This window comes from Anomaloglossus baeobatrachus, chromosome 9, assembly GCF_048569485.1.
Source record: "Anomaloglossus baeobatrachus isolate aAnoBae1 chromosome 9, aAnoBae1.hap1, whole genome shotgun sequence".
Classification (NCBI taxonomy): Eukaryota; Metazoa; Chordata; class Amphibia; order Anura; family Aromobatidae; genus Anomaloglossus; species Anomaloglossus baeobatrachus.
The window spans coordinates 34,113,880-34,137,154 of NC_134361.1; the positions used below are offsets into that span (position 1 = coordinate 34,113,880).

General features: G+C 50.8%; 1 protein-coding gene across 2 annotated transcripts in view; it reads right to left on the minus strand.

Moving 5' to 3' along the window:
• The window catches only part of CLIP3 (CAP-Gly domain containing linker protein 3), a 36,907-nt gene extending 14,570 nt beyond the window's left edge, over positions 1-22,337 (minus strand). The window contains exons 1-8 of one of the 2 annotated variants that reach the window (XM_075323518.1): positions 22,105-22,337; positions 6,841-6,980; positions 6,572-6,711; positions 5,102-5,195; positions 4,311-4,472; positions 4,106-4,224; positions 3,766-4,002; positions 559-694 (exon numbers count right to left, since the gene is read on the minus strand). In XM_075323518.1, the coding sequence (XP_075179633.1) occupies positions 559-694; positions 3,766-4,002; positions 4,106-4,224; positions 4,311-4,472; positions 5,102-5,195; positions 6,572-6,711; positions 6,841-6,976 (1,024 nt within the window). In that variant the 5' untranslated portion in view covers positions 6,977-6,980; positions 22,105-22,337. Of the gene's footprint in view, positions 1-558; positions 695-3,765; positions 4,003-4,105; positions 4,225-4,310; positions 4,473-5,101; positions 5,196-6,571; positions 6,712-6,840; positions 6,981-19,809; positions 19,836-22,104 lie in introns of those variants that run through there. The other variant, XM_075323519.1, reaches the window with a different exon arrangement.
• Positions 22,338-23,275: the final 938 nt, after the last annotated feature.

Sequence of the window (23,275 nt, forward strand, 5' to 3'; positions counted from 1 at the left end):
CACACACAAAGGATAAGACAATAAGAGATTAAGAAGGAAAAACAAGAGCTACAAAACAACAGGGGTAAACTCCACAACCACTCGAAGCAATCAGCACAACTTTCACCAGACAGTCTAGGACACTACACCTCACAGATTCACCAAGGACAAACTATAGCTGGCATGGGTGGAAGGATTCAACCAGCATAAATAGGAGGGGAGTAGATGTGATAGGCCTCCCCACAACATGTGATTAAAAGACTAAGCAGACCATCAGAGATTAACTCTTCCTAGCCTGCCTATGAATCAGCACACAGCCGGTCGACGCCCGAGTCTGCCTGTGTTGATCCCAGACACCAGAGAAACCATCAGGCGGAGTCTCAGAATCTGCAATCTGAACAGAGGCCGACGCCGCCATGACACTCGCAAACGTTTGTGCAAAAATTCACATAACTCAATGTATTGATATCACAGATAGTTTGTGGAAATAATTAAATCCAGCAATTAATACTGAGGGTAACGTTATGAAAATGTGAAGTAATGTCCCCTCTGCAAACACCTATGAGGATTAGTACTAACCATGTTTGGGGGGACAGATAAAGTAGCGGATGCCCCCCACACTGCCGTCATTCTTTCCGTCTGGCTCGTCCAGCTCCACTCCAACCCACTGACCACTGGCAAATTCGGTTGTGCCACAGAAACGCAGTGTGCCGGCCTGTAAAAAAAAGCAGAAAATGTTAGGACAAGCAGAGCTGAAGTCCACACAGGGGCTCCCTGGTCCCTGACATGAGGGCCACTCGTTAGAGGATGGGAATTGGCTTTTTCTGTATCTCCATTAGATGCTGATTGATAAGAGTTACGAGCGTGGTGTGGTCATCTTTTAAAGGGGTAGTCGGGGTATTATCTTGGATAACTGTTAGAGTAGCAATTGTAATTCTTTACTAGCAGGTTCCTATCCACCCATAAATTGGAGGGGGTTTTTTAACCCAAAGAGGCACATTAGCGTAGACCGGGACCCAACATAAGAGATACGCTTTGCCGTTGGCTGTTGGGCTCACATAAAACCGACCTTTTTTACATGCTAAGTATCTCAACTTTTATATGTATTTTCTTAGCAGTAATGCATGCTCATATTCGGATATTCATTGTTAAAAATCAGAGTCCAACTGTCTCTATTTATTATTATGTATCTTATGTTCAGTATGTACCTGTTCGCACTTTCATGTTAGGACATGCCATCAGTCTTCATTAGAGCATGGTGGTCACCTCTGCTGGGTCCCCCCAGAACAAAGAATTTACATGCCAAGAGGTGTTAAATGGAGCAGCAGTTAGAAAAAGGTTTTGGTACCGTGTTAGCCAGTTGAAAAAACACACAAACACTAAGCTTAGAAAGTGAATCCTTAATTAGCTTTGATTAGTGGTGTGAGAGTTTTATTGTCCCGATATCCATGTAGGATCAGAGGTCTGTGCCCCCAGTTTCTGGAGCAGACTCCACAGATTTTGTAATGGGTCATAAATCCCCCTGACAGGTCGAGTAACTAAACCACATGAAAGTTGTCATATTAAAAGGCAACTTCAGATCACAGAGCCATCGCAGGGTCTGGGAATACAAATTCATCACAATGTTTAACTCTGTGAACACAGGACTCTACCTGTCAGGTGCATTTATGACTCATTACAAAATCTGAGGAGTCTGCTCCAGAGACTGGGGGCACAGACCTCTGATCCTACATGAATATTGGGACAATAAAACTCTCACACCACTAATCAAAGCTAATTAAGGATTCACTTTCTAAGCTTAGTGTTTGTTTATTTAAATGTCCTTTTACTATGTATTCCTCTGCCCTGTTTTGTGTATATATTTGTGTTTCTTCAGATATGTTGTCATACCATGCCTGAGGAAGAGACCTGAGATGTCTCGAAAGCTTGCTTTATAACATCATCATATTTTATTTGGCACAGGTAGCCGAGCCTTGCACTGTGCCGCGCTCAGCTATCTTCGGGTTTTTAGCACCATAGATTTGGATGCGCAACTTATCACTCCATTTAACCACTCCTGGGCCACAGATATGGGCCACTTTTTGGAACGGAGCAGAGTTGATCATGCCCAACATCCGCTCCATCCTTTGTCTATGGATTGCTGAAGAAAGCCGAATATGCCGCACCATTATTTCATGGACAAAATGTTGCAGCTGAGCATGCGCAACGCCTCTCCACTAAAGATGGGTTCTGCAGTACCTGGTTCTGGGAGTCCAAAGCTCTGGTTTCAGGGGTGTTAGTCAGACCCTCTGTGATTATTAAGTTTTCCTCAACCTTATAGATAGGACATAACTTTTTTTTTTTGGGGGGGGGGGATACCCCCTTGAATTGGACTACCCCTATAATTAACTTCAGTGTGCATTTGCCATGGCTTGTTGATCATGGTTTATGGGATTTCCATTGTTTGTGAGTAGGAAAGATTATGAAGAGGGAGATAAGCGTCTGTCGGAAAACTGCAGTGCCACTTATCTCAGGGTGAAAATCTGACCCCGCTCATCACTGTTTTAGGCCCCCTTCACACGTCCGTGATTCTAGTATTTATGACATTCGTTTTCATACGTACTGGAGACATGGACATAAGCAGACCAATTAACATCAATGGGTCTGCGCACACATCCATGTTTTCTCACGGACGCGTGTCCGTGTGCTCCACGTGGCGACATGTCTGTTTTTCTCCAGCAGCACTGATGTCACACGATCTGCACAATGATGTGATCCATGTGACACGTACCGGAGAAAACACGTGTCTCTGAAATAACATTATTTTCTATACTCACCTGTCTCCAGCCCACCTGTCTTTGGCGCTGCTGTCACTTGCTTCCGGGTCCGCTCATTATGTTCATGAATATTCACTGTACTGAGGACCCGGAAGCAGCAGTGCTAGAGACAGCAGCTCCGGAAACAACAGCAACAGGGACAGGTGAGTAAACACTTTTGAGACGTTAATAGAAATATACAGCAATTACCTAAATGGCAAAAGTCACTATTCTCCAATGAAATGTTTATCTTTGGTGCCCGAACCCCTCCATCTGACCTCCATAATGCCGGGGCACAATGGTCAGACGTGCCAAGGGGAAAAAGGAGGGATCTCTTGGAGAACCAGAAGGGTTGAAAATATCCCAATCATATAAAAAGCCCGACACCTCTGAAGGCTTTCCTACCATCATACCCTGAGCCGGAAGCAGCAGCTTCGGACAGAGCATTGCCAGGGACAGGTGAGTGACATGTACCAACGAAAACACATGTCTGTGAAATTAAGTGATTTTCTATACTAACCTGTCTCCAGCCCTGCTGTCTTCAACGCCGCTGTCACTTGCTTCCAGGCCCGCTCATTATGTTCATGAATATTCACTGTACTGAGGACCCGGAAGCAGCAGCGCCGGAGACAACAGTTTTGGGAACAGCTGAGTGGCATGTACTGGTGAAAAAGCATGTCTGTGAAATTAAGTGATTTTCTATACTCACCTGTCTCTAGCCCTGCTGTCTTTGGCGCTGCTGTCACTTGCTTCCGGGTCCGCTCGTACCGCTCATGAATATTCACGGTACCGAGGACCCGGAAGCAGCAGCGCTGGAGACAGCAGCGTCGAGGACAGGTGAGTAAAAAGTTCCTGCACTCTGTATGCTATCATAGAAAACATACTGTACGTGTGCCAAAATCACAGCACACGGATGGCCATACGCACCTTCAACATGGCCATGCAAACGTGTCAAAGAGGTCTTAAATATACGATTTGGACAATCTTGTACCTTTTCTAGGTCCAGCAGTACCCGGTCACCAAGCCTCAGCCCGATGGATGCCAGCATCAGGTTTCCGGGGATGTTGTCATAATTGGGCAGGGTGACTTTGGGCAGGTTGCAGGTCAGGGGCACCGCATCCAGAAGCAGCTGCTTCAGCTCCTTTGCAATCATGGCTGACTCGGCCTTGTCTAGTCCCATATCCATAGGGTCAGGGACCACGTCAGCCGGGACCTGGCCTTTACTGTTCTGTGAATTGGAAGGAAAAAAATCAAACTCTCATCACGATGCAGTCCCTCCAGACTGATGACCGTAAGAGAAGGTGATCTTAAGGAGGTGAGGCATTACTTACCCTGACCGAGGGGTTGGCGCCATGTTCCAGGAGACACTTGACCGCCCCCAGGCACAGATTAGAGGCGGCGATGTGCAGAGCCGTCCCATGGTTGAAGTCGCTGCAGGTGGAATTAAGCACTGACGGGAAAGAGAAGGGCCCGATGTCAGCAGTGATCGTTCCTCAATGTCTTTTTTTTTTTTTTTTTACATTTTTGGACTCTCACCTTTGGGCTTGGATGCTTTCAGTAAGATGCGTAACAGTTCTGGGACGTCGAAATAGGCGGCGTAGTGCAGGGCGTTCATGTTGGTCCAGCGGCTGCGCAGGGTCACGTCCGCCCCCAGCTGGAGAAGCTGATTGGTCAGTCGTACGGCAGCCGCAGGGTCCCCTATGTTAATGAACACACCCTGTGTGAGAGATTCTGTCGCTCCACCATGACTATAACCATAGTGTCATCCATAGGGGCACAGTTTTCCCATATCCTCCTATGGATGTCACCGTTCTGGATTTGCAGTATTAATGGCTTCCAGGCCTGCTCATTATGTTCATGAATATTCACTGTACCGAGGACCCGGAAGCAGCAGCCCTAGAGACAGCAGCTCCGGAAACAGCAGCAACAGGGACAGGTGAGTAAACAGTTTTGAGACATTAATAGAAATATACAGCAATTATCTAAATGGCAAAAGTCACTATTCTCCTATGAAATGTTTACCTTTGGTGCCTGAACCCCTCCATCTGACGTCTGACCTCCATAATGCCGGGGCACAATGGTCAAACGTGCCAAGGGGAAAAAGGAGAGATCTCTTGGAGAACCAGAAGGGTTAGAAATATCCCAATCCTATCAAAAGCCCGGCACCTCGGAAGGCGTCATCATACCCTGAGCCCCGGTGCCCCCTCCGCACCCCTACAGCAATGCCTCTGGTGGATGTGGCACAGTGTCCCGTGTGCTGCATACTGGCGGCATTACTCTCACATTACAATATAAAATCCGTTACATCCCTGATGACCTGCACTCACCTACTCCATGGGCTCCGGCCTTACAGGCGTAGTGTAATAGCGTCATGTCTGTTAGTCCGTCCCTGTCATTCACATGGCAGCCTCTCTTCAAGATCTGTAAGGAAAGAAAAACGGTGAAGTCTCCATAATGAGGTATAAGCAAAGTAACATTATAGCCAGAGTGGCTCAGTGGTTAGCACTGTACGGTGGCTCAGTGGTTAGCACTGTACAGTGGCTCAGTGGTTAGTGCTGTACAGTGGCTCAGTGGTTAGTGCTGTACGGTGGCTCAGTAGTTAGTGTTATACGGTGGCTCAGGGGTTAGTGTTGTATGGTGGCTCAGTGGTTAGCACTGTACAATGGATCAGTGGTTAGCACTGTACGATGGCTCAGTGGTTAGTTCTGTACGGTGGCTCAGTAGTTAACCACTGACCCCCCCGTGCAGTGCTATCACTGTACAGCAGCTCAGTGGTTAGCACTGCATGGTGGCTTAGTAGTTATCACTGTAGAGTGGCTCAATAATTACCACTATATGGTGGCTCAGTGGTTAGCACTGTACGCTGGCTCAGTGGTTAGCGCTGTATGGTGACTCTGGTTAGCGCTGTATGGTGACTCAGTGGTTAGCACTGTATGGTGGCTCTGTGGTTAGCACTGTATGCTGGATCAGTGGTTAGCACTGTACGCTGGTTCTGTGGTTAGCGCTGTATGGTGAATCAGTGGTTAGCACTGTATGGCTCTGTGATTAGCACTGTATGCTGGATCAGTGGTTAGCACTGTATGGTGGCTCTGTGGTTAGCACTGTATGGTGGCTCTGTTGTTAGCACTGTACACTGGGTCTGTGGTTAGTCCTGTATGGTGACTCAGTGGCTAGCACTGTATGGTGGCTCAGTGGTTAGTACTGTACGGTGGCTTAGTGGTTATCACTGTATGGTAACTCAGCAATTAGCACTATTGCTGTGCCGCGCTGGGGTCCTGGGTATAAATCTGTAAGGAGTGTGTATGTTCTCCCTGTCTTTCTGTGGGTTGACTCCGTGTTCTCTGTTTTTTTCCCACAGTCCAAGAATATAATGATAGGGAATAAATGGGGACAGTGATGATCATATCTGTAAAGCGCTTTGGAGTATGATGGCGCTATATAAGCAAAGCATAATAAAATAAATTTATAATAACCGCGGGGGTTCATGTGACCCCTATAGGGAGAGTGGAGTGATCCCCGCCAGACTCTAACATAACCTAACAGGGGTTTATCTGCAGAGAAAAGTCTGAGCGAATAAAGTGACATCCCCCGATCCGTGTCCTGTCAGAGGAGAGCGGGAGGTCGGGAGCGGCGGACCCGCATCATCCCCTGCTGTGTGGCACTGGTGCAAACCCATGGCACGTGTGACAATATCCCGGGCACGCAGGGTGTAAGGCGGTGAGGAGGATCTCTGCTCTGCGATGTCCGACCTGACCCCACATCCTCCATAACCCCTCTGTCCCCCGCACACCCCTTACCTCGCTGCCGATGACGTCTATCTTGTGCTGGACCTGCGGCACCCACTGCCGGATGATGGCAAACAGCTCGGGAATACTGGTCTGCTGGTCAAACAAGATCTCCTGGCACGCAGGGTCATTGGGGTCAAAGAACGTGAACGCTGATGGAGAAAAAGAGGGCAGGAAAGAGAAATCAGAGTGAACCCCACTAATAATGCACTGACACCAATATAAAACCAGTATAGAACCAGTAACACCAGTGTAGAGAATGGGAATGTGTCAGTAGTTACCATAATCCTTAGGAAGAGGAGCCGGGGCCGAGGAGTGAACCACGGGTCTCTTCCGCTTCTCCAGAATAGGACTCTGGAAATCGATGGGGCGCGGGGTCTCCTCCGCCGCACAATCTAGGGGGTCCTCCCTGGTCATAATTCTGGGGAACCAATAGGATTGAGATTAATAATCTGTCACTGGTTATGGAGGTCCTGCAGCTGTCACTGTTATGGGATGCTGTGGATGTCACTGTTATGGGGTGCTATGGATGTCACTGCCATGGGCTGCTATGGATGTCACTGCTATGGGGTGCTGGGGATGTCACTATTATGGGTCGCTGGGGATGGGGGATGTCACTGTTATGAGATGCTGTAGGTGTCACTGTTATGAGATGCTGTAGGTGTCACTGTTATGAGATGCTGTGGATGTCACTGTTATGGGATGCTGTGGATGTCACTGTTATGGGATGCTGTGGATGTCACTGTTATGGGGTGCTGTGGATGTCACTGTTATGAGATGCTGTGGATGTCACTGTTATGAGATGCTGTGGATTTCACTGTTATGGGGTTCTGCGGATGTCACTTACGGGATGCTGTGGGTGTCACTGTTATGGGATGTTCTGGATGTCACTGTTATGGGGTGCTGTAGATGTCACTGTTATGGGATGCTGTGGGTGTCACTGCTTTGGGATGTTGTGGATGTCACTGTCATTGGATGCCGTGGATGTCACTGTTATGGGGTGCTGTGGATGTCACTGTTATGAGATGCTGTGGATGTCACTGTTATGAGATGCTGTGGATTTCACTGTTATGGGGTTCTGCGGATGTCACTTACGGGATGCTGTGGGTGTCACTGTTATGGGATGCTGTGGATGTCACTGTTATGGGGTGCTATGGATGTCACTGCCATGGGGTGCTATGGATGTCACTGCCATGGGGTGCTGGGGATGTCACTATTATGGGTCGCTGGGGATGGGGGATGTCACTGTTATGAGATGCTGTAGGTGTCACTGTTATGAGATACTGTGGATGTCACTGTTATGGGATGCTGTGGATGTCACTGTTATGGGATGCTGTGGATGTCACTGTTATGGGGTGCTGTGGATGTCACTGTTATGAGATGCTGTGGATGTCACTGTTATGAGATGTTGTGGATTTCACTGTTATGGGGTTCTGCGGATGTCACTTACGGGATGCTGTGGGTGTCACTGTTATGGGATGCTCTGGATGTCACTGTTATGGGGTGCTGTAGATGTCACTGTTATGGGATGCTGTGGGTGTCACTGCTTTGGATGCCGTGGATGTCACTGTTATGGGGTGCTGTGGATGTCACTGTTATGAGATGCTGTGGATGTCACTGTTATGAGATGCTGTGGATTTCACTGTTATGGGGTTCTGCGGATGTCACTTACGGGATGCTGTGGGTGTCACTGTTATGGGATGCTGTGGATGTCACTGTTATGGGGTGCTATGGATGTCACTGCCATGGGGTGCTATGGATGTCACTGCCATGGGGTGCTGGGGATGTCACTATTATGGGTCGCTGGGGATGGGGGATGTCACTGTTATGAGATGCTGTAGGTGTCACTGTTATGAGATGCTGTGGATGTCACTGTTATGGGATGCTGTGGATGTCACTGTTATGGGATGCTGTGGATGTCACTGTTATGGGGTGCTGTGGATGTCACTGTTATGAGATGCTGTGGATGTCACTGTTATGAGATGTTGTGGATTTCACTGTTATGGGGTTCTGCGGAAGTCACATACGGGATGCTGTGGGTGTCACTGTTATGGGATGCTCTGGATGTCACTGTTATGGGGTGCTGTAGATGTCACTGTTATGGGATGCTGTGGGTGTCACTGCTTTGGATGCCGTGGATGTCACTGTTATGGGGTGCTGTGGATGTCACTGTTATGAGATGCTGTGGATGTCACTGTTATGAGATGCTGTGGATTTCACTGTTATGGGGTTCTGCGGATGTCACTTACGGGATGCTGTGGGTGTCACTGTTATGGGATGCTGTGGATGTCACTGTTATGGGGTGCTATGGATGTCACTGCCATGGGGTGCTATGGATGTCACTGCCATGGGGTGCTGGGGATGTCACTATTATGGGTCGCTGGGGATGGGGGATGTCACTGTTATGAGATGCTGTAGGTGTCACTGTTATGAGATGCTGTGGATGTCACTGTTATGGGGTGCTGTGGATGTCACTGTTATGAGATGCTGTGGATGTCACTGTTATGAGATGCTGTGGATTTCACTGTTATGGGGTTCTGCGGATGTCACTTACGGGATGCTGTGGGTGTCACTGTTATGGGATGCTGTGGATGTCACTGTTATGGGGTGCTATGGATGTCACTGCCATGGGGTGCTATGGATGTCACTGCCATGGGGTGCTGGGGATGTCACTATTATGGGTCGCTGGGGATGGGGGATGTCACTGTTATGAGATGCTGTAGGTGTCACTGTTATGAGATGCTGTGGATGTCACTGTTATGGGATGCTGTGGATGTCACTGTTATGGGATGCTGTGGATGTCACTGTTATGGGGTGCTGTGGATGTCACTGTTATGAGACGCTGTGGATGTCACTGTTATGAGATGCTGTGGATTTCACTGTTATGGGGTTCTGCGGATGTCACTTACGGGATGCTGTGGGTGTCACTGTTATGGGATGCTCTGGATGTCACTGTTATGGGGTGCTGTAGATGTCACTGTTATGGGATGCTGTGGGTGTCACTGCTTTGGGATGTTGTGGATGTCACTGTCATTGGATGCTGTGGATGTCACTGTTATGAGGTGCTGGGGATGTCACTGTTATGGGATGCTGTGGATGTCACTGCTATGGGATGCTGTGGATGTCACTGTTATGGGATGCTGTGGATGTCACTGTTTTGAGATGCTGTAGGTCTCACTGTTATGGGGTGCTGTGGGTGTCACTGTTATGAGATGCTGTGGATGTCACTGTTATGAGATGCTGTGGATGTCACTGTTATGAGATGCTGTGAGTGTCACTGTTATGGGGTGCTGTGGATGTCACTGTTATGGGGTGCAGTGGATGTCACTGTTATGAGGTGCTGGGGATGTCACTGTTATGGGATGCTGTGGATGTCACTGTTATGGGATGCGGTGGATGTCACTGTTATGAGATCATGTGGATGTCACCGTTATGGGATGCTGTGGATGTCACTGTTATGGGATGCTATGGATGTCACTGTTATGGGATGCTGTGGATGTCACTGCGATGGGATGCTGTGCATGTCACTGCTATGGGGTGCTGTGGATGTCACTGTTATGAGGTGCTGTGGATGTCACTGTTATGGGATGCGGTGGATGTCACTGTTATGAGATGCTGTGGATGTCACTGTTATGGGATGCTGTGGATGTCACTGTTATGGGATGCTGTGGATGTCACTGTTATGGGGTGCTGTGGATGTCACTGCTATGGGGTGCTGTGGATGTCACTGTTATGGGGTGCTGTGGATGTCACTGTTATGGGGTGCTGTGGATGTCACTGTTATGTGGTGCTGTGGATGTCACTGTTATGGGGTGCTGTAGCAGGTGCTTTTAGTTATCATTGTGGTAAAACTGTCTACAAATGTTTGTGATTACAGCTGAACGATATTAAGAAATTAATGAATTGATCCTACCTACACATCGCTGGAATCAGGATCACTGCCCCTACATTATGCTGCTCTTAGATGAGGTAGCAAAAACCTGGTGACAGATTCCCTTTAAAGGCTGAGGACACCTTATTTTCACATTTGTTAGTGGTTACCTTTTAAATCATCATTCATTTTCAGACCCCCTGACATACAGTTTGCAGAATGATACCAGTTTCAGATTTTTCTTCCGTGGGATTGACCCTTCCGGTAATACAGGCTGGATGTGAGCTGCGTGTATTCAGGTTGCTGCTGTGTTTACTTCTAAATATCAGCATGACTCTAATACTTTTCTGGAAACCACATAGAGAGGAAACCAGACAAGTATTAGAGTTCTGCTGATATATTAGAAGTGAACACAGCAGAACCCTGAATACATGCAGCTCACATCCAGCCTATATTACCGGGAGGGTTAATCTCACAGAAGAAATCTCTGTAAAAGGTGGAAACCACATAGAGAGGAAACCAGAAAAGTATTGGAGTTCTGCTGGTATATTAGAAGTGACCACTGCAGCACCCTGAATACACGCAGCTCACATCCAGCCTATATTACCGGGAGGGTCAATCTCACAGAAGAAATCTCTGTAAAAGGTGGAAACCACATAGAGAGGAAACCAGAAAAGTATTGGAGTTCTGCTGGTATATTAGAAGTGAACACTGCAGTACCCTGAATACATGCAGCTCACATCCAGCCTATATTACCGGGAGGGTTAATCTCACAGAAGAAATCTCTGTAAAAGGTGGAAACCACATAGAGAGGAAACCAGAAAAGTATTGGAGTTCTGCTGGTATATTAGAAGTGAACACTGCAGTACCCTGAATACACACAGCTCACATTCAGCCTATATTACCGGGAGGGTTAATCTCACAGAAGAAATCTCTGTAAAAGGTGGAAACCACATAGAGAGGAAACCAGAAAAGTATTAGAGTTCTGATCATATATTAGAAGTGAACACAGCAGCACTCTGGATACACACAGCTCACACCCAGCCTATATTACTGGGAGGGTCAATCTCACAGAAGAAATCTCTGCCCTCCCTGAGACTGTACATGCTTTTTAATTCCTATGGCACTGAAAGTGCTGTTCTCCGGGTTCCCTTCATTGCAGCCCTTATTGCACCCATTTACGTACCCTTAACTAGGAATTTCATTAAGGATCAACATGCCTGATAGTGATCCTTCTGGGTTGTTTTTTTTTTTTGGGGGGGGGGGGGGGTTGTATTTGGGTCCATCATTACATTGGTTGTCTGTGCTGTCAGATATTACCATCTCGCTTTTTTTGCAATTTCATTATACTAAAGAATATAACTACATTTAGGGCTGCTGAATGAGTCAACTGAGAATTGGTCAGTGAGCTTTTATTTTTTATAAGCCAGTATCTGTCTTTTTCTAATCTCCTTTGTACTGATTTGTGACCTCAGACCACATCAAAGATGAGATAAACTTTCATGTGCTCATAACTCAGTTCAGAAAAACAAAGATAAAAGTGTGATAAGCTCCTCATCAGAATGAGCTCACTATCAGATCCTCAGTTAGCTCTTTGTGCAGCCAGAAAACTACAGACAAAAACAAAACTTTTCTGTGCCGATTTATTACCATAGACCACATCAAATGTGAGCTCAACTTTGATGTGGTCATAAGTTAGCTAAAAGGAGATAAAAATAAGACACATAAGAGTGTCACAAAGTCCGTCAGGATAAGCTCACTAATGGATCCTCAGTTAACTCATTCTGCAGAGAAACAATGAGCCGGTAAAAGCCAAATGGTGCAAAATGTTTAATGAAACCCAATTACAAAAATGCTTTTTAGCCCCAAATACTGTATGTAAGGAAAAAAAAACGCCAAAGTTGTCCATATCCTTTAAAAATGAAGAATCCCAGTATAGACCATTATCATAGCAGTCAATTGCAGGACTGCATCCAGGCCAGTTAATCCCAATGATCCGGGACTACCGGGATTATCAGGACTACACGCTCCGGGCACCGGATATTACAGGCCAGCACCGTAATAACAATATAATCATACAATTCCGATGGGCCCTTTAATAAAGGTCTGGATTCTGCAGCGGTAATGTGACCACAAGCTGCTGATTGTATCACTCACAATGCGGCCGTCTATAGTCACAGAGAGGTGGGACAGAGCCGGGCTCCGAGCCAGGGACCAGCGCGGCCTGTGCTCAGGACAAAAGATGATTCCATGGGAAGGCCGTGTCTGACAATGTCCGCAGGCAACGAGCCAGGGCTCACAGGGGAGGGAGGGCCGGGACAGAGCGGGCTCATAGGGGAGGGAGGGCCGGGGCAGAGCGGGCTCATAGGGGAGGGAGGGCCGGGACAGCGCGGGTTCATAGGGGAGGGAGGGCCGGGGCAGAGCGGGCTCATAGGGGAGGGAGGGCCGGGACAGCGCGGGCTCATAGGGGAGGGAGGGCTGGGACAGCGCGGGCTCATAGGGGAGGGAGGGCCGGGGCAGAGCGGGCTTATAGGGGAGGGAGGGCTGGGGCAGAGCGGGCTCACAGGGGAGGGAGGGCTGGGGCAGAGCGGACTCACAGGGGAGGGAGGGCCGGGACAGAGCGGGCTCACAGGGGAGGGCCGGGACAGAGCGGGCTCATAGGGGAGGGAGGGCCGGGACAGAGCGGGCTCATAGGGGAGGGAGGGCCGGGACAGCGCGGGCTCATAGGGGAGGGAGGGCCAGGACAGAGCGGGCTCATAGGGGAGGGAGGGCCGGGAAAGAGCGGGCTCATAGGGGAGGGAGGGTCGGGGCAGAGCGGGCTCATAGGGGAGGGAGGGCCGGGACAGAGCGGGCTCATAGGGGAGGGAGGGCCGGGGCAGAGCGGGCTCATAGGGGAGGGAGAGCCAGGACAGAGCGGGCTCATAGGGGAGGGAGGGCCGGGGCAGAGCGGGCTCACAGGGGAGGGAGGGCTGGGGCAGAGCGGACTCACAGGGGAGGGAGGGCCGGGACAGAGCGGGCTCATAGGGGAGGGAGGGCCGGGACAGAGCGGGCTCATAGGGGAGGGAGGGCCGGGACAGCGCGGGCTCATAGGGGAGGGAGGGCCAGGACAGAGCGGGCTCATAGGGGAGGGAGGGCCGGGAAAGAGCGGGCTCATAGGGGAGGGAGGGTCGGGGCAGAGCGGGCTCATAGGGGAGGGAGAGCCAGGACAGCGCGGGCTCATAGGGGAGGGAGGGCCGGGACAGAGCGGGCTCATAGGGGAGGGAGGGCCGGGACAGAGCGGGCTCATAGGGGAGGGAGGGCCGGGGCAGAGCGGGCTCATAGGGGAGGGAGGGCCAGGACAGCGCGGGCTCATAGGGGAGGGAGGGCCGGGACAGAGCGGGCTCATAGGGGAGGGAGGTCCGGGACAGGGCGGGCTCATAGGGGAGGGAGGGCCAGGACAGAGTGGGCTCATAGGGGAGGGAGGGCCAGGACAGAGTGGGCTCATAGGGGAGGGAGGGCCAGGACAGAGCGGGCTCAGCAGCCACAAAGAGAGAAGCATCGCAACGCTGCGAAATACGAAAGGGACCGAACATGAGTCAGATTTAAGCAACAAGCCAACACAATGCACTGGGAAAGTGAGAATATGCGTAAGCGAGAATATGTGGAAGCGAGAATATGTGGAAGCGAGAATATGTGCAAGCGAGAATATGTGCAAGCGAGAATATGTGGAAGCGAGAATATGTGGAAGCGAGAATATGTGGAAGCGAGAATATGTGGAAGCGAGAATAGGTGGAAGCGAGAATATGTGGAAGTGAGAATAGGTGGAAGCGAGAATACATAAAAGCGAGAATATGTGGAAGCGAGAATATGTGGAAGCGACAATACATAAACGCTAGAATAGGTGGAAGCGAGAATAGGTGGAAGGAAGAATATGTACAAGTGAGAATACATAAAAGTGAGAATATATGGAAGCAAGAATATGTGAAAGCGAGAATAGGTGGAAGCGAGTATATGTAGAAGCGAGTATATGTAGAAGCGAGTATATGTGGAAGCGAGTATATGTGGAAGCGAGTATATGTGAAAGCGAGTATATGTGGAAGTGAGAATATGTGGAAGTGAGAATATGTGGAAACAAGGATATGTGGAAGCGAGAATATGTAGAAACGAGAATATGTGGAAGAAAGGATATGTGGAAGTGAGTATATGTGTAAGCAAGAATATGTGGAAGCGAGTACAAGTGGAAGCAAGAATAGGTGAAAGCGAGAATACATAAAAGCGAGAATATGTGGAAGCGAGAATATGTGGAAGAGAAAATATGTGGAAGCGAGAATATGTAGAAACGAGAATATGTGGAAGAAAGGATATGTGGAAGTGAGTATATGTGGAAGCAAGAATATGTGGAAGCGAGTACAAGTGGAAGCAAGAATAGGTGAAAGCGAGAATACATAAAAGCGAGAATATGTGGAAGCGAGAATATGTGGAAGCGATATGTGGAAGCGAGGATATGTGGAAGCGAGAATATATGGAAGCGAGAATATGTGGAATCGAGAATATGTGGAAGCGAGAATAGGTGGAAGCGAGAATATATGGAAGCGAGAATAGGTGGAAGCGAGAATAGGTGGAAGGATGAATATGTACAAGCGAGAATGCATAAAAGTGAGAATATGTGGAAGCGAGAATATGTGGAAGCGAGAATATATGGAAGCAAGAATATGTGGAAGCAAGAATATGTGGAAGCGAGAATATATGGAAGCAAGAATATGTGGAAGCGAGAATATATGGAAGCAAGAATAGGTGGAAGCGAGAATAGGTGGAAGCGAGTATATGTGGGAGCGAGAATATGTGGAAGCGAGAGTATGTGGAAACGAGAATATGTGGAAGCGAGAATATGTGGAAGCGAGAATATGTGCAAGCAAGAATACATAAAAGTGAGATTATGTGGGAATGAGAATATGTGGAAGCGAGAATACATAAAAGTGAGAATAGGTGAAAGCGAGAATAGGTGGAAGCGAGAATATGTGGAAGCGAGGATACGTGGAAGCGAGAATAGGTGGAAGCGAGAATAGGTGGAAGCGAGAATATGTGGAAGCGAGGATACGTGGAAGCGAGAATATGTGGAAGCGAGAATATGTGGAAGCGAGGATATGTGAAAGCGAGAATACGTGGAAGCGAGAATATATGGAAGCGAGAATATGTGGAAGCAAGAATATATGGGAGCGAGAATATGTGGGAGCGAGAATATGTGGGAGCGAGAATACATAATAGCGAGAATATGTGGGAGTGAGATATGTGGAAGCGAGACTATATGGAGGCGAGAATATGTGGATGTGAGAATACGTGGAAGTGAGAATACGTGGAAGCGAGAATATATGCAAGCAAGAATACATAAAAGCGAGAATATGTGGGAGTGAGAATATGTGGAAGCAACAATTTGTGGGAGCGAGAATATGTGGAAGCGAGAAAATGTGGAAGCGAGAAAATGTGGAAGCAAGAATATGTGGAAGCGAGAATGCGAGGAAGTGAGACTACGTGAAAGTTTTTTGTTTAAAAAGATGAAAACATAAAAAGAGAAAAGAGGATTTGGGAAAAGACAAGAGACACTCCGAGACCTACATTGAACAAAAAAACCAGAGCAAGGAAAAAGGGGAGAAAGACAAGTACCACGCATAAGGAGGAACGGTAGTTATATAAGATGAGCAGAGGTCAGTTGCGCATCAACCATGGGGGAGAGGGTAGGAAAAGAGGAGACAAACAGAAAAAGCGAGCAAAGGCAATAAGAGAAGGAATGAAATAAGAGGCGGAGGAGAGGAGTGATGGCTTCCTGTACATGGCTGGGGGAGGGAGTGGATGGGAAGTAATTTTGAAAGTACTAGTCAATAAATCAAAGTCACTACTGCTGATTACTGACCATGTGCTGTATCACTGACCCATAGAGCTGTCATCACCTACCACCCTGTATTACCGCCTATAAAGTACTTCATCTTGTGCTCCTGTCTATCTTATTCTGTGTAACCAGGGGCACAACTACATTAGGTGCAAGAGTTACAATCTCTCTGGCAGGTGTGTGGTCAGTCTCTCGGTCCTCGCTCTGGCAGGTGTGTGGTCAGTCTCTCGGTCCTCGCTCTGGCAGGTGTGTAGTCAGTCTCTCGGTCCTTGCTCTGGCCGGTGTGTGGTCAGTCTCTCAGTCCTTGCTCTGGCAGGTGTGTGGTCAGTCTTGGTCCTTGCTCTGGCAGGTGTGTGGTCAGTCCCTCAGTCCTTGCTCTGGCAGGTGTGTGGTCAGTCTCTCAGTCCTCGCTCTGGCCGGTGTGTGGTCAGTAACTCAGTCCTTACTCTGGCAGGTGTGTGGTCAGTCTTAGTCCTTGCTCTGGCAGGTGTGTGGTCAGTCTTGGTCCTTGCTCTAGCAGGTGTGTGGTCAGTAACTCAGTCCTTACTCTGGCAAATGTGTGGTCAGTCTCTCGGCCCTTGCTCTGGCAGGTGTGTAGTCAGTCTCTCGGTCCTTGCTCTGGCCGGTGTGTGGTCAGTCTCTCAGTCCTTGCTCTGGCAGGTGTGTGGTCAGTCTTGGTCCTTGCTCTGGCAGGTGTGTGGTCAGTCCCTCAGTCCTTGCTCTGGCAGGTGTGTGGTCAGTCTTGGTCCTTGCTCTAGCAGGTGTGTGGTCAGTAACTCAGTCCTTACTCTGGCAAATGTGTGGTCAGTCTCTCGGCCCTTGCTCTGGCAGGTGTGTAGTCAGTCTCTCGGTCCTTGCTCTGGCCGGTGTGTGGTCAGTCTCTCAGTCCTTGCTCTGGCAGGTGTGTGGTCAGTCTTGGTCCTTGCTCTGGCAGGTGTGTGGTCAGTCCCTCAGTCCTTGCTCTGGCAGGTGTGTGGTCAGTCTTGGTCCTTGCTCTGGCAGGTGTGTGGTCAGTCCCTCAGTCCTTGCTCTGGCAGGTGTGTGGTCAGTCTCTCAGTCCTCGCTCTGGCCGGTGTGTGGTCAGTCTTGGTCCTTGCTCTGGCAGGTGTGTGGTCAGTAACTCAGTCCTTACTCTGGCAGGTGTGTGATCAGTCTTAGTCCTTGCTCTGGCAGGTGTGTGGTCAGTCTTGGTCCTTGCTCTAGCAGGTGTGTGGTCAGTAACTCAGTCCTTACTCTGGCAGGTGTGTGGTCAGTCTTAGTCCTTGCTCTGGCAGGTGTGTGGTCAGTTTCTCAGTCCTTGCTCTGGCAGGTGTGTGTGGTCAGTCCCTCAGTCCTTGCTCTGGCAGGTGTGTGGTCAGTCCCTCAGTCCTTGCTCTGGCAGGTGTGTGGTCAGTCCCTCAGTCCTTGCTCTGGCAGGTGTGTGGTCAGTCTCTCAGTCCTCGCTCTGGCCGGTGTGTGGTCAGTCTTGGTCCTTGCTCTGGCAGGTGTGTGGTCAGTCTCGGTCCTTGCTCTGGCAGGTGTGTGGTCAGTCTCTCGGTCCTCGCTCTGGCAGGTGTGTGGTCAGTCTTGGTCCTTGCTCTGGCAGGTGTGTGGTCAGTCTCTTAGTCCTTGCTCTGGCATGTGTGTGGTCAGTCTCTCGGTCCTCGCTCTGGCAGGTGTGTGGTCAGTCTCTCGGTCCTCGCTCTGGCAGGTGTGTGGTCAGTCTCAGTCCTTGCTCTGGCAGGTGTATGGTCAGTCTCTCGGTCCTTGCTCTGGCAGGTGTGTGGTCAGTCTCTCGGTCCTAGCTCTGGCAGGTGTGTGGTCAGTCTCTCGGTCCTAGCTCTGGCAGGTGTGTGGTCAGTCTCTCGGTCCTTGCTCTGGCAGGTGTGTGGTCAGTCTTGGTCCTTGCTCTGGCAGGTGTGTGGTCAGTCCATCAGTCCTTGCTCTGGCAGGTGTGTGGTCAGTCTCTCGGTCCTTGCTCTGGCAGGTGTGTGGTCAGTCTCTCGGTCCTCGCTCTGGCAGGGGTGTGGTCAGTCTCTCGGTCCTCGTTCTGGCAGGTGTGTGGTCAGTCTCTCGGTCCTCGCTCTGGCAGGTGTGTGGTCAGTCTCTCGGTCCTCGTTCTGGCAGGTGTGTGGTCAGTCTCTCGGTCCTCGCTCTGGCAGGTGTGTGGTCAGTCCCTCAGTCCTTGCTCTGGCAGGTGTGTAGTCAGTCTCTCGGTCCTCGCTCTGGCAGGTGTGTGGTTAGTCTCTCGGTCCTCGCTCTGGCCGGTGTGTGGTCAGTCTCTCGGTCCTCGCTCTGGCAGGTGTGTGGTCAGTCTCTTGGTCCTCGCTCTGGCCGGTGTGTGGTCAGTCTTAGTCTTTGCTCTGGCAGGTGTGTGGTCAGTCTTAGTCCTTGCCCTGGCAGGTGTGTGGTCAGTCTTAGTCCTTGCCGTGGCAGGTGTGTGGTCAGTCTTAGTCCTTGCTCTGGCAGGTGTGTGGTCAGTCTTAGTCCTTGCCCTGGCAGGTGTGTGGTCAGTCTAAGTCCTTGCCCTGGTAGGTTTGTGGTCAGTCTTAGGCCTTGCTCTGGCAGGTGTGTGGTCAGTCTCTCGGTCCTCGCTCTGGCAGGTGTGTGGTCAGTCTCTCGGTCCTCGCTCTGGCCGGTGTGTGGTCAGTCTCTTGGTCCTCGCTCTGGCCGGTGTGTGGTCAGTCTCTTGGTCCTCGCTCTGGCCGGTGTTTGGTCAGTTTCTCGGTCCTTGCTCTTGCAGGTGTGTGGTCAGTCTCTCTGTCCTTGCTCTGGCAGGTGTGTGGTCAGTCTTAGTCTTTGCTCTGGCAGGTGTGTGGTCAGTCTTAGTCCTTGCCGTGGCAGGTGTGTGGTCAGTCTTAGTCCTTGCCCTGGCAGGTGTGTGGTCAGTCTTAGTCCTTGCTCTGGCAGGTGTGTGGTCAGTCTTAGTCCTTGCCCTGGCAGGTTTGTGGTCAGTCTTAGGCCTTGCTCTGGCAGGTGTGTGGTCAGTCTTAGTCCTTGCTCTGGCAGGTGTGTGGTCAGTCTAAGTCCTTGCCCTGGCAGGTGTGTGGTCAGTCTTAGTCCTTGCTCTGGCAGGTGTGTGGTCAGCCTTAAGGCCCTGTCACACACAGAGATAAATCTGCAGCAGATCTGTGGTTGCAGTGAAATTGTGGACAATCAGTGCCAGGTTTGTGGCTGTGTACAAATGGAACAATATGTCCATGATTTCACTGCAACCAGATCTGCCAAAGATTTATCTCTGTGTGTGACGGGGCTTTTAGTCCTCGCTCTGGCAGGTGTGTGGTCAGTCTCTCGGTCCTCGCTCTGGCAGGTGTGTGGTCAGTTTCTCGGTCCTCGCTCTGGCAGGTGTGTGGTCAGTCTCTCGGTCCTCGCTCTGGCAGGTGTGTGGTCAGTCTCTCGGTCCTTGCTCTGGCAGGTGTGTGGTCAGTCTCTCGGTCCTTGCTCTGGCAGGTGTGTGGTCAGTCTCTCGGTCCTCGTTCTGGCAGGTGTGTGGTCAGTCTTTAGTCCTTGCTTTGGCAGGTTTGTTGTCAGACTCACCAGGCCTAGCTCTGGCAGGTGTGTGGTCAGTCCCTCAGTCCTTCCTCTGGCAGGTGTGTGGTCAGTTTCAGTCCTTGCTCTGGCAGGTGTGTGGTCAGTCTCTCGGTCCTTGCTCTGGCAGGTGTGTGGTCAGTCTCTCAGTCCTTGCTCTGGCAGGTGTGTGGTCAGTCTCTCAGTCCTTGCTCTGGCAGGTGTGTGGTCAGTCTCTCCATCCTTGCTCTGGCAGGTGTGTGGTCAGTCTCAGTCCTTGCTCTGGCAGGTGTGTGGTCAGTCTCTCGGTCTTTCTCTGGCAGGTTTGTTGTCAGACTCACCAGGCCTAGCTCTGGCAGGTGTGTGGTCAGTCTCACCAGGCCTTGCTCTGGCAGGTGTGTGGTCAGTCTTAGTCCTTGCCCTGGCAGGTGTGTGGTCAGTCTTAGTCCTTGCCGTGGCAGGTGTGTGGTCAGTCTTAGTCCTTGCTCTGGCAGGTGTGTGGTCAGTCTTAGTCCTTGCCCTGCCAGGTGTGTGGTCAGTCTAAGTCCTTGCCCTGGCAGGTTTGTGGTCAGTCTTAGGCCTTGCTCTGGCAGGTGTGTGGTCAGTCTCTTAGGCCTTGCTCTGGCAGGTGTGTGGTCAGTCTCTCGGTCCTCGCTCTGGCAGGTGTGTGGTCAGTCTCTCGGTCCTCGCTCTGGCCGGTGTGTGGTCAGTCTCTTGGTCCTCGCTCTGGCCGGTGTTTGGTCAGTCTCTCGGTCCTTGCTCTTGCAGGTGTGTGGTCAGTCTCTCTGTCCTTGCTCTGGCAGGTGTGTGGTCAGTCTTAGTCTTTGCTCTGGCAGGTGTGTGGTCAGTCTTAGTCCTTGCCGTGGCAGGTGTGTGGTCAGTCTTAGTCCTTGCCCTGGCAGGTGTGTGGTCAGTCTTAGTCCTTGCTCTGGCAGGTGTGTGGTCAGTCTTAGTCCTTGCCCTGGCAGGTTTGTGGTCAGTCTTAGGCCTTGCTCTGGCAGGTGTGTGGTCAGTCTTAGTCCTTGCTCTGGCAGGTGTGTGGTCAGTCTAAGTCCTTGCCCTGGCAGGTGTGTGGTCAGTCTTAGTCCTTGCTCTGGCAGGTGTGTGGTCAGCCTTAAGGCCCTGTCACACACAGAGATAAATCTGCAGCAGATCTGTGGTTGCAGTGAAATTGTGGACAATCAGTGCCAGGTTTGTGGCTGTGTACAAATGGAACAATATGTCCATGATTTCACTGCAACCAGATCTGCCAAAGATTTATCTCTGTGTGTGACGGGGCTTTTAGTCCTCGCTCTGGCAGGTGTGTGGTCAGTCTCTCGGTCCTCGCTCTGGCAGGTGTGTGGTCAGTTTCTCGGTCCTCGCTCTGGCAGGTGTGTGGTCAGTCTCTCGGTCCTTGCTCTGGCAGGTGTGTGGTCAGTCTCTCGGTCCTTGCTCTGGCAGGTGTGTGGTCAGTCTCTCGGTCCTCGTTCTGGCAGGTGTGTGGTCAGTCTTTAGTCCTTGCTTTGGCAGGTTTGTTGTCAGACTCACCAGGCCTAGCTCTGGCAGGTGTGTGGTCAGTCCCTCAGTCCTTCCTCTGGCAGGTGTGTGGTCAGTTTCAGTCCTTGCTCTGGCAGGTGTGTGGTCAGTCTCTCGGTCCTTGCTCTGGCAGGTGTGTGGTCAGTCTCTCAGTCCTTGCTCTGGCAGGTGTGTGGTCAGTCTCTCAGTCCTTGCTCTGGCAGGTGTGTGGTCAGTCTCTCAGTCCTTGCTCTGGCAGGTGTGTGGTCAGTCTCTCCATCCTTGCTCTGGCAGGTGTGTGGTCAGTCTCAGTCCTTGCTCTGACAGGTGTGTGGTCAGTCTCTCGATCTTTCTCTGGCAGGTTTGTTGTCAGACTCACCAGGCCTAGCTCTGGCAGGTGTGTGGTCAGTCTCACCAGGCCTTGCTCTGGCAGGTGTGTGGTCAGTCTCACCAGGCCTTGCTCTGGCAGGTGTGTGGTCAGTCTCACCAGGCCTTGCTCTGGCAGGTGTGTGGTCAGTCTTAGTCCTCGCTCTGGTAGGTGTGTGGTCAGTCTCACCAGGCCTAGCTCTGGTAGGTGTGTGGTCAGTCTCACCAGGCCTAGCTCTGGCAGGTGTGTGGTCAGTCTTAGTCCTCGCTCTGGCAGGTGTGTGGTCAGTCTCACCAGGCCTTGCTCTGGCAGGTGTGTGGTCAGTCTTAGTCCTCGCTCTGGTAGGTGTGTGGTCAGTCTCAGTCCTTGCTCTGGCAGGTGTGTGGTCAGTCTCAGTCCTTGCTCTGGCAGGTGTGTGGTCAGTCTCTCGGTCCTTGCTGTGGCAGGTTTGTTGTCAGACTCACCGGGCCTAGCTCTGGCAGGAGCTGCTGTCCTTGGTCCTGATGCACCTGATGCTGGAGCTGGTGGTCACTGCTGGATCAGGTGTCCCGTTCTCCTGATGTTGACTCCTGGATCCTCTGGATTTGGGGGGGATTAGTCTCCCGATGCTGCTGGTCCTGTGATGCTTTTTCCTTTCATTCCTGCGTCACTGGGATGCTGGGAGCTGTGCAGATAATGAGGGAGGAGAGGAGGGAGGAGGAGAGAGCTGGGGAGGGAGCAGACGGGGAGGAGGAGGAGGAGGAGGAAGGTGCAGCTGCTGGAGAAAACACAACAGGCACAGTAAGCAATGGAGGCAGTCACACAAAGGCCTGGGAACACAAGCAATGCATCCCTATGGGGAGACAGGAGAAAAATACAGAATACAATAGAGAATAACATCGTATTATTATATCCTGAGGGGCTTGTCAGAGCGAGGCCTGGAGCACAGATCAATATGGATAAAAACAAGATGGCAGGTGCTTATACGTGTATACAGAAGTGACAAGGAAGCAATATACACAATGGCGGCCATATACCCCATATAGGATCACCAAAACATTTGTCCCCTGTGTTCCCTATCAGAGATGGTCCAACGTGTAACGTCTCCATTGTCTTACGTCCATCCCCAGAATCACCGGTTATTTCCCTGTACCTGCCCCATCAGCCTTCATGAACCAGCCGATTGAGGCAGATGAGTTGTTATGGGGGGTACACTTAGGAGACCCCTGTTACGGTTCGGGGTTCCCCTGAGCTGCAAACCGATCCGGTTCCGTCTATACCTTCTGTATCGGGTTCGACTGACTCCGCAGCGCCACCTGTCCGTCGTTCGAGGCGTCTGGCTGAGAGGCATCAGGTGGCTAGAGTCATTCACCGGTCTGAGTCTAAGTGCTCACTTAGCGCTACCACGCATGTGCGGGTTCCTAGAGCCATTCCAAGCACTAAGTGCGGGAGTACCACTATCGCGCATGATGTCAGCAGTGACACGGTAACCGCTGATTGGCCGTCAGTGACGTCATTGGTGACGTGGCGGCCGCTGATTAGTCGTCATGACGTCAGCGGTGACGCGGGATGGCTGCAACCGGCGGTGTTACCTCATGCCATGTGGCCTGGGCCAGGGAGGCGCCCATAAAAGGTCCATAACAATGCCCACGGCAT